Here is an 11228-nt window from a genome sequence, read left to right as displayed (position 1 = left end):
TTTATTTTCTCAAGCCAAGAAAACATTACTTTGCTAAACACCATTTGTTTGGTTTAGTTGAAAGATACGTACGTAAATATTGAAAATGTTTGCCCAATGAGCTACTCTGTTTAGGGACGGGTTTTTTCCTGTACAGGTGTGGTATTTAGTTAAACTTAGTTAAAAATCTGATTTGAATTGTCAAACTAGGTTTAAATTTTGAATCAAGTTGTGATAAGAATGCAACTCGTATGCTAAGCTTTCATTTAATCGTAGGACTTGAGTTTTTACAGTTTGTCGGCAGAACTCCGTTATTTCGTTTAATTATCTGCCAAAGGTAAATGCGGAGTTCAAATCTTCAGGTCTTTGCAATGTCTTTCTTACCATCTTGACGTTGCTCTGATAAGATAACACACAGCTATAATTAAATGAAATTATTAGGTTATTTGAAGGCCGACAATAGTCTTACAAAGCCTAATCTCACAAATTAGAAACAATTAGCATTTTTAGCATTATTTGTAAAGAGAAGTATCGGAATGCTGCGTTATTTCGTAACTTTCGTTCTGCTTTGCTTTTGACAGTCCATTTATTACTTGAAGTATGAGGCGCGATAATCTGAGTTAACTAGCCTAGCCCTAGGTGGGCTAAATTTGATAGTAGGTATTAGTTGAAACAGTTATTAGACCCTTTCAGTTTGGGCTGCTTTGCCTGGTGCTAAGACTAGGTGCTATGAAAAGTTTTAAACTTGAAAATCCTTGCAAATATTTTGTGCGGCAGGAACAATTTAAGAAACCAATCGATATCAATGATGACGATTGGGGATTATGCAAAAACGAAAAAAAAGCTTTATGCTGATAATATCTGAGGTTTATCGTCTTTATCGATCACTCAAAAGCAAATTGATCTCGTGTTTCTATATTAACTGGTAGATAATTTAACTCTTGTGTCACTTTATTAACGCTATGTTGTTGCAATGTGTCCAGGCGATGCGTGTGATAAACCATTTCTAAAAATACTCTACCCCTTCAATAAAAACATGTTATGGCATGAAAAGACGTGGACGTATCCATGAAGTAACACTTCACATATGCAGCATCGGTTGCCTTTGTGTGTGGCTTGTCATTGTGTCAAAAGCTGATAATTTATACTGCTATACTTTCCTTATTTAATACCTTGTGATGGCACGTGAATTGAAATGTAAACCCATTTTTAAACAAAAGCCGGTCACGCCTCTGATTGGTCGTTTGCAAAAATACCGCGTTCTAATTGGCCAATTTTAATTGCCATGACAGACAAGCGCAGGGTATTTCTGCCGCCGGGAAAAGTCATGAAATCAATCAAATCATAACATCGCATCACTCCGAGCGGATTAAACCATAGAAAAGATCGATTTTCAGCCTGGCAACTGTTTCAACGAGAAGAAGCTAGTTGGGTTTGCTCATTTGGTGCTTTTGAAGCTGTAGGTAAGTTAGAATTTATGTATTTGTATTGGATTCCTTCGCGGGCTTTCGCGGCAGTTCTGCAAAGTTGGTGTGTTATCGCAAGGTCTTATATTTCAGCGCTGAAGTTCGGCCAAATTCTCCGCATTTCTGAGGATTTTCATTGCGTTTTTTCATCCCCTGTTATTACACGAAAGTGTTTACAAACTCTTTGGTTTTCTACCATCCATAATTCATTTTTCCACATGGAATAATTACACTAGAAGTTATGAATATTCTGATACATCACACTCGAAGCTTAACTACCGCTGCTGTGCTGTCAAGTGCAGTGCGAAGACGAAACGCGTATTCCCCAGAGATGCGGCGATAAATTCGATTTGTATGTTTTCCAGGTATATTCTATGTGTTTTATGTTTAGTATTGCGTAGCTAGATGTGTGTTTCTTGTTCTCGAAATGTTTCACTAACTTTCGTGCTTACTTATAATTTGGCGAAAAATGTAAACATTAGTCAATATAGCTTATCCTTGTAAATGATTGAATTTCAAACCGCTGGCGTATGTGGGCAAATTCTTAGGTTTTCCATGTTGTAAAAAAACAACGTTTGCGTCCTTTAATAAAGTAAGGTCTCAATTTGATATTATATTGTAGGTATATATATACACATATAATTTTCGGTCTAATTATAACTGAGTTGCATTGGGCCCTGTATGTGTCATATTTAAAGTCTTCTCGTGTATTTTAACACTTTTGCATTGCTGGGAAAAGGAATGTTTAGCTGTGTTTGTGACGACTTGTTATCACAGGAAATCGCATTAGGTCTCAACTATTTTTATTCGCTTTTGACTGCCGAAATTCGAAAGGGAATTCAGGTTATTAAACACAAGGATCCCGAATTGTTCTATCAATTTTTGTTAGAATGTTGCCTTTGCAGTTTTGACTTGCATGTACCGTAGATAATTCAAAAAATAGTGCGTGTCCTTAAATGGATACTTTAAAGATGCTGTTTGTTTAGTTCAAGTTTTAGTCTGTTTCAAGTTGATTGTTTCAGGGTCTACTTATCAATAATTGTCAGTGAATACCCGCAGACGTTTGATCAGGTTAAGCATATATACTTGCTATAGCATGTCTCTAGTCTACCGATAAAACTCTTCCTATCTAGTAGGCTTTTTCGTCCATTTTAGCTTTTCGGTCTCGCATAAGGAAGTGCCTTTCATAAATTTTTCTTTGTTTGTTAATGATTTGTTTTGCATTTAGATAAAACTTTACTAGTTATACACCATCCAAAAATTTGCATATGAATAGTAATAGAATATTAAAGACTTTTAAACTACACGTATCGCTAAATTGTCACCAGCTTTTGTCAGTTCAAATCAATGGTTGAAGAACGTTTAAAAGTAAAAGGGCTGGAAAAAGATTTTAAAATGGTCAAATAAGGTAGTAGAGCTTCGTGCGTGCGTGCGTGCTATCAGAATAGCTTCATATCAGAGATTTTACTGTCAATTCCTGGCTGTTCATTAACTAAACAAGTTTGATATAAACTTTGGCCTTTGCCCAAAATTGAATGATTAAATACATTGTATTAGTATGTATTTTAGTAAATTATATGTGATTGGATTTAGCTATAATAATCTGACAATTTTCCTTTGAGTGAAGAAGTTATGCTTTTCTTACTGTGTAACTTCTTTAGGCAACTAGTGAATTAGGCAAACTAAGTAATTGACATGATTTGTTTTATATATAAATAGTAGCTGTTCACACTAACTTAGGAACACAATGACAACTTTGATGTCAGGCTTAAGATACCAAGTCCCTGATGTTCTCTTCCTCAGATAGTTTTACCTATTTATATCTGATCAGCAACCCTCCAATGACTACTTGAATTACCTGGTTATGGACAATTGGTCGAATGGGAACCCAACAATGTTGGAGGGCACTCTCTTGTAGAAAATGCCTCTTTAATCAAGAATGAAATATAACAGTTTAATTCATTTCAGGTCATCTGTTGAATTCCCATTCTTCAATGGCATCTTTTAAAAAGCAAAAGACTGTCAAAAAGAGTGAAAGCTGTCCACAAAAAAATGTCAGGAGAAGTGAAAGCTGCCAGAGATATTGTACTCGGTCATATGTCAAAGAACAAATGAATGCTTTTGAATATGCTAATGATATGGGTCCATTAATTGGCTTATTACCAGTGGAAATGTTGACAAATATTCTTTCCTTCCTTGATGCACCCTCATTAGCATGTCTTGGAGCAACATGTAAAACTTTGTATGGGTATTGTAATGAAATGTGGAAGCCACTTTGTAGCCGACTAAATCTTGAACGTCAACCAACCATTTTGTGTGTTCCAAAACCTCTACGGTCTGACTCAATATATAACTATGACAATGCAGTGGAACTTTGTATCAGTAAAAAACGCTATAAGATATCTGCCATCAGAAATTGGTTGTTCTCAAGATGGAGGTGTGTCGTATGTTACAGAAATGGCTCCCAACGTATTGATATGCATGTTGATGTTACATTATGTGAGACTTGTCATTCCTTATTTTATCGTCGCAAATGTCATGCAAAGGTAGGCAATGACTTTATTTTTTTTTTAGTATTTTGCAAATTTGATTTATGTCTATCTATAGTTGTAATTTAGCTATATTGTAGTACTCAGATTTGACTACCATAGTCACGTAAATAACTCAATAAATGGAGATTGGCTGGCTTTCCCCTGTGATTTTAGGTATTCTTTAGGTAGTCTGGTCATGATAATAAAGTCCATTTGTAGTCCCACTATGTACATTATATATTTGATTTTATTATGCAAACTTGTTGAAAAATGTTGGGTGCTTGTAAAATAATCCTCATGCTGTTTAAAGATATTTATATTATTATTTTTTCTGTTATAGGAGCAATTCAGCTTAACAGATAAAGATTTAAGAATCATTGATAGTGAATCCTATGAGTTCCTTGTCTCTGATCTCACAACCATAGCTCGGGCAAAGTACGGTGGTAAAGATGGTTTGAAACAGAGATTAGAGGATAGGAAGCAACAAAAAGAGAAGCGTGAATCTGACAAGCAGTGTTCATTGGTATTTAGAGAAAGTCAAGTTGTTTCTGCTCTGTATCGACAAGGTAGTTCTTATGAGGCTATCTCAGTTGTGGATTCCCGTTGCATGCCTTATGTTGGTAACCCCCCTACTCATCCAGATATACTGCAGCAGAATGCAGATGATGCAGCCAAGTGGTTGATCTCTTGCAAGAACAGACAAGAAACGAGATATAAAACACTTGTGGACGAAATCAAAGTTCGGTCTGGTAGATGCAAAGGATGCCAAGCCAGAGTTGATTACAGGTAACAGTGTGACATGGATGTTCTGACACCTGTGAATATAACTCTTCTTATGATTTATTTTAATCTTTTAACTGATTATTTTAGACTTGCTCCCCATGGAACAAAATGCCCCCATATTACTCCTGCTGAAGCAATGAAGAGAATGAGTTCAATACAAGAGAAATTTAAAGAAGATATTGCCCATTACAGTAAACATGGCTTGCTATACCTTGAATCAGGCCCATATGACATAGAAGAGAAGTCTGCCCAGGAGTTGATGAACAGACATGATAGGATGTGTAAGTTACAGAAGGAATTGGACGAAAGAAAAAGTAGCTGGCCAGATATTTTTTATGGTAAGAGGCTTTGTTTTCTTATTGCATTGGTAGTATATATATCTTCATATGGGACCTGGCAAAGTCAATCCCATAGAAATCATAAGGAGATAGATAATCTATCATTTAGTTGTGCACTTCCTTCGATTTTTTAACTGATTGTGCGACTGTGCGTGGTTTGTTAGTGCTGTTCTCACTACTAAGCTACGGAGATGTTGTGTATTGGTGTATGTAAAAATTCATTTACATATCATATGTACTATGTAATAGTGTTCGGGGATGTGTGAATTTTTTTACAAATGCCTGTAATTGTGAACAAAATGAATACCTTTCTAACTTCAGGAGACAAAGATCCAATGTTGAGTCAATGCTCGCAAGATTTCATTTACAAAGGTGTTGCTCACTTGGAGAACAAAGGCGCGCGATTTCAACTGAGAAAAGCAGTAGATGTCGCTCGAGTCATTATTACTACGGCGAATGGTTGGGATGGCAGAAAGAAAGAGATTACTCAAACGCTTGCTGACAGAGGAATAACAACAGCAACCAAGAGTCTAAAACTACAAAGTCAAATGTTGGTCGATGACTTCATCGAAAATTCTGTTGTGGTACGTTCGTTTATCTTTACTGTAACTAGTGAGAATGGTGATTTTATAGGGAGCACTGCTCATCTGGCCAAGATCCTAGGTTCACCACATGGCACATGCACGCAAATACTCCAAAACTTGAGAAGAGAGTGCTTTGGTAATCTGTGGCTTTGGGAAGAAAGTAGATGATAGAATCAAAGCTGGAACTAGACTATCCATCTGCTTGCGTACTGGACCAGGACCTAAGAAGCCAGTAAACGCACTCGATATTTTTTCGTGTTCACTGGCTAGTTCCAGCTCCGGATCAATTTTCTACCCCGCGACCTAATTAATAGCTTCAATGTTTTCTTCTGCCTATAGGTTCGAGGTGAACATATCATCGCGTGCTGTGCTAAAGAAATTGCAGAAAAAGTTTCCATAATTGAAGGTCACGAGAAAGAGCAGCCATCTTCTGTTGCATTGCGTTGTTCCAGAATTTATTCCGAGTGTAACCCTAAACCAGGTAACGTGACTTTGAAGTCTTCAGGCTACGAATCTTAAAAACGATTTCTAATAATTGCAACACGTGGCTTATTCTTAAACGTGCCACTATCGCAGTTCTACTTGGTTGCTCGTTCCAACTCACTCCTTGACTGACGTGTTTTTTTCCTTACCAGATTTTAAACAATTACAATCGCAAAGAAAGAAGGAATTGTTGAGTTGTCTAAATAACTGTATGAATGTGAAGTCTTATGAAGAACTTGGTTCCAGCAATAATCCCTGTCAACGAGCTGCATCTGATTTCATTAATTGGTAGGTCTTCGCCATTCTAATTACGAAAGCTTTACTAGTTTCTGTTAACTTTGCGAAACTGCGACTCTCTCTATCTATCTATCTGGGGCCAGTTGGCCCAGTTCTATAAGACTAGTTAACTTTTAACTGTAGTTAGGACAGAATTGGCCAACCAGATTTGTGTATTTCTGAGTTAACTAGGATTTAACTATGCAAAACATAGTTAAGGAGTTTTATTATACAACCAGCTCCTGAACTAAAAAAATCATTGCATTGCGTTGGTCACAGTGTAAAATATTAAGACTGCATGGGGAGGGGGGTGTTGTTCCAATTCAGCCTCGTATCTAGACGTTTTATTGCAAATCCTTTCCTCGTTTTGATTTTGTGATATAACTCGTCTAAAAGCAATAATTGTTTTTTTAGCGGAACGACGACATCATTATTTGGGTACAAGATTAACACGCCAAATTCTGTAGCTGTATTAATCAAACTGAAACAGCAAATATTTGCAGATAAAGAAAAACGACCCTATGCATCTGCTGTTTGCTAGCACAGAATAACATGCGACATGAAAATATGAAAAATATCACGAAGAAATTCATACCAGTGGAAAGATTGCATTTAGAAAGATTTCGAGGAATTCACTATGAAAGATGATTTCGAGGAATTCACTATGAAGAGACTTGGCTGAGAAGAAAGTAAGTTTTTTTCTCCAGTTCAACGTTGTTGTACCCTGGAAAAATATACTGGTGCATGGTCAAAACATTAAACCAACCTTCAGTTCTGAGGACAGCAAGACTGCAGCCGGTTTCTTAAAACTTTCCCTAATTATGGGTAGAATAACTTCGCTTCCTAAGTTATATACGTATTTCCTTTTTTACACCGAATAGCGGAATACTGCATTTAAACTATAGTGAAAATAACTTTACCTTTTGATTTCTATTCGTTGTCTATCACTTGCTATAGTGAGTTGTTCCTAGTTATACATGATTATCCACAAACTCTCACTCGTTGATTATTTGCTCTAGTTAGGAAATAATTATAGACACGTTTTAAAATTTAATCTAACTCAGTGTTCACATTTTACGGAAGAATATTTTAAAGTTGGTATTATGGTAAATATATTAGGCTATTATTAGGTAAATATATTAGGCTATTATAAAAACACAAATTATCTTTACCAGATTAGATACAAAATGAATTATGATAAATTTATTATTAAATGTAATATATTTTCATCCTAACTATTGATTCATGTTATTAAATAGCTTTGTTTTCAGAAATTATACGGTTGATTGAAAATCCTGATAGAATTTGACAGCCTAAGATAACTATTCAGTAAATCATTCCTTTGTTTTCGCCCATTGGGAAAAGATTGATTTAACAGTTCCCTTCAAAGTTTATTTGATATAACCCAGGGCACCATTCCGCAAAACCTTGCTGCGTGCAACGCTCGCTGATGTTTCTTATTATGACCAGCTTAGAACGAGTATAGGAACTTGTTATAGGCCGACATAAATTGACTTGGGTCTTCCAAATGAGGATAGTGACCAATGTTTTCTTCCAAGACTGTTATGCCATGCTGAGGTATCACTTCTCTGGAAAATAAAAGATTGAATCCTGTTGGATGGCATAAAAAATATTATATATGAACAATAGATTCTGCGGCGTAGGACGAGTCAAAATAAAAAACAGAAAGTAGAATATATAAAACATTAAAATGTTGATCAAAAGTCTAAAGACATTTTCTACACGTGATTTTTACCCTCTAACAGAGCTAGTTCCGTAAATTACAATTAAAACAAACGTCGACGTTTTAAACTCATATTTATTACATTCACGTACTTGAATCTTTTTGCAAACACCGGAGGATTGACGGGATCTGCTGGACCATAAATGAAATGGACTAAAAACACAAATATGTGATCTTTACCCTTTTATTCGGTCTTGAAACATTTTTAAAATAAACTTTGTAAAGTTCTTCTACCAGTACTATAGGTACGAGCCAATACAATGTGTTTGCGTCGTTTATAAAAAATGAATGTTTCCAGGCATTACCTGGAATAACAGTTTTTTGAAGACTACCAACCCATCTGTCCTGATATATTTGTCTCTCTTTAATATAACCTAGAATGCTAAACGATATACCAATATACTGGATTTCATAAGCGTTCGAGGTGACGGGGGGGGGGTGTTAACCCATTCGGCAGGGTTGGTATCAGGCGTACAGACCAAATTTTTTGCCTGTACTGCTACGGTATATTATGGGGTTTTTGCACTTTTTGTTTTTCCACTGGGGCAAGGTAATTTACGTGATCCAATGACACTGCGGAATTTCTTATTCGCAAGAGCAAAATTCTCCTAGGATGTATAGAAACTTTAGGAGTTCGAAATATACAATATTGCTAGGATCGTAACCCCTCCTGCAGGCTGCAGTAATCTTAGGCCCCGTTCACACCGGACCGGAATCCCGTTTTATTGGAACAGGTCAAATTTTGAAGTTAATGATCACTAACTCTCATGACGAAGGCCCTCAGGTCGAAACGTCGAGAAGTGTTTTGTCTATTTTAGGCAGTTGTTATACCACATTTGATGCTAAGTTTAATAAAAGACGGTGAAGTATTTTAATGTCCGAGCCCGGATTTACAAAATCTTATCTATCAAATTGATAAGCATTTGCTAATCATGGTTGCTTCATAACGGCGAACGAAGATGTTGTGACGAGCGAATCCGGTACTGTGTGAACGCGGCCTTAAAAGCCACAGAGAAAGTTGCTTGTTGGAATAGCGAAAATGTGACTAATATCGTGGATTGCTGTTAAGAGCTTACTTTGGATGCAAAAGATTTCCATCCTTGAATCGTATTCCAACAAAATGATCGTTCAATTCCTCCTGGGTTGGTTGTGTGCCTGGTCCAAACACCGCAGAGAAACTAAGGTAACATGTACTGATTGTAGTGAGACAAATCAATGTATAGAGATTCCACACAACTTAAATATTCCCTTTGAAAGAAAGCTTTAGTTGGATTTGAAACCTTTTAACAAGACCGTAGTATAGCAATCAGGCAAATTCAAACAAAAGCATGATTTCAAAAGGATATTCCTTGGACTAACCTCTTAGCAAAAATGTAGCGGTTTGCAAGCCGAGTGGCCAAAGAGCCAATCCAGGGGTACAGAAGCAGCTTAGAAATGTTGATTTTTTGGCTTTAGTATTGATAGAATAAATGAATTTAAATAAATACACCAAATGCATTTATATGTAGAATTACCTTCTGAATGGGTCTTGGAAAATGATAACCAGGAAAAAGACCTAATCAAAAATTAAATTAATGGACTTAAGGTTCTATCATGAACTCTAGCTGTCTCTTAGGTCATAACACTTTCTAATTTTTTTTACCTCCATTAGTTAAACACAAGCTGATTATGTTGACTCCCTCGTGTTTCATTTTTTTCCCCTTTCTTTCTTCATATCTGCATGTGTTATAACTTAGAGTTAGAACAAGTTAAGGAGATGATCCATAAATGCTTTTAAACAAAGTATATTTTAGTAGTTAGTACACTTCATTATTACTCAATCAAAGAAGCACATACTGACATACCTTGCCAGGAGCTCCAGGGCAACAGTAAGTCCCAAATCATGTGCTATTATGTTGACCTCTTTCACATTCATTGAAGTCAGTAAATCTTCAAACATATTAGCTTGTAATTTCACCGTATAGTTTGTCTCTTTCTGAAGATTTATTGTATTCACACATTAGCATTTATACATCAATTAGTATCATAACCAAGTTTCTCTGCATTTTTGTTACAATAATACTTACAGGTTTATCACTAAATCCAAAGCCCTGCATATCAGCTGCAATTAATCGACCAAATTTTTCTCTTAGTGGCTCCCACACCTTAATAAATCAGAAAATTATAAACACAAAAGGTTCCTTCCAATGAGAGTGCAAATAAGAGTTCCTTCCAATAGATGAACAAGGTATAGGTGTGACAGATGTTAGCATACTATTACAGTCATTGTATATATGTACCTTATTCCAATCATAACTACTTGTTGGAAAACCATGGATGAGAAGTAAGACTTTATCTTTATGGCCATAACCATTGACATCTAAATTATTGGGTAAGGTTTTCTGGTACTTGCAACAAGTGATGAAGAATAACTGAAGATGGGGGAATTTGGTTGCTTATGAGCAGCCTCATAACTCCAATGAATCCAGGTGCTATTACTGCTATATAGAGATCTGTGACTATTACAGAGAGCATATGCCTGGTGGTTCAGTGGTGGTGCTTGGTAAAAGAGCCTGGCTTGGTAAACAGCTATTTCTTCTCTAAAAGGCCCTTTTACACATGCAATTTTTTATTTTCTCCATTTGATAAATGGAAACGAGTGAGTAGTCATGAAAGCTCTGATCTATAAGTGCCCTTTATATGTGAACATAAGTAACTTATCCAATATTGATATAGTTGATATACTTCAAAAGTGTGTATATAACTAGTTGTGCAAACTTATATTGCTGATATTGGCTTTTTACTTTAATATGAATATTTAGTAGTTATAAACCAAACCTTTGTAGAATATTTTTATACCCTGACCATCATGGCCATGTAAAAAGAATTGCCCACTCTGCACCCAGAGTCGTAATTCATCTGACATTTTAGGCGGAGGGTAATTTAAATATACTCCAATAAATACTGCAATTCCAACGAGCACAAGCCTTTTAAAAACGCTAAAAAGAAAACCCATTTTCGAGCACGTATTTTTTGTTGTATTTTTCTTTGTTTACAACAAGTTG

At 35.9% G+C, this 11228-nt stretch overlaps 2 protein-coding genes across 4 annotated transcripts; one reads left to right on the top strand and one right to left on the bottom strand.

The window, feature by feature from the left end:
- Nucleotides 1–1301: 1301 nt before the first annotated feature.
- Nucleotides 1302–7589, top strand: LOC114522047. Of its 3 annotated transcripts, none has more exons than XM_028542659.1 (8): nt 1302–1442; nt 3414–3991; nt 4317–4762; nt 4847–5097; nt 5419–5681; nt 6021–6162; nt 6317–6452; nt 6855–7589. In XM_028542659.1, the coding sequence occupies exons 2-8, from the start codon at nt 3440–3442 to the stop codon at nt 6979–6981; spliced, it is 1917 nt and encodes a 638-aa protein (XP_028398460.1). In that variant the 5' UTR covers nt 1302–1442; nt 3414–3439; the 3' UTR covers nt 6982–7589. The 3 variants fall into 3 exon arrangements, with proteins under 3 accessions (XP_028398460.1, XP_028398461.1, XP_028398462.1); XM_028542660.1 differs by lacking the exon at nt 1302–1442 and adding an exon at nt 1714–1810; XM_028542661.1 differs by lacking the exon at nt 1302–1442 and adding an exon at nt 2770–2853.
- Nucleotides 7590–7651: 62 nt separating this feature from the next.
- LOC114522051 (mesoderm-specific transcript homolog protein-like) lies at nt 7652–11204 on the bottom strand. The gene is made up of 11 exons (XM_028542664.1): nt 11002–11204; nt 10464–10543; nt 10251–10328; nt 10029–10159; nt 9827–9900; nt 9699–9739; nt 9544–9611; nt 9261–9362; nt 8490–8566; nt 8277–8337; nt 7652–8029 (listed from the first exon to the last, which is right to left on the bottom strand). The coding sequence occupies exons 1-11, from the start codon at nt 11177–11179 to the stop codon at nt 7912–7914; spliced, it is 1008 nt and encodes a 335-aa protein (XP_028398465.1). The 5' UTR covers nt 11180–11204; the 3' UTR covers nt 7652–7911.
- Between the last annotated feature and the right edge of the window lie 24 nt (nt 11205–11228).

Source organism: Dendronephthya gigantea, unplaced genomic scaffold, assembly GCF_004324835.1.
Source record: "Dendronephthya gigantea isolate DGI-Jeju-01 unplaced genomic scaffold, DenGig_1.0 000021F, whole genome shotgun sequence".
NCBI lineage: Eukaryota > Metazoa > Cnidaria > Anthozoa > Malacalcyonacea > Nephtheidae > Dendronephthya > Dendronephthya gigantea.
Note: the sequence above shows the minus strand (reverse complement) of the source record. Positions and strands in the feature narration are given on the sequence as shown.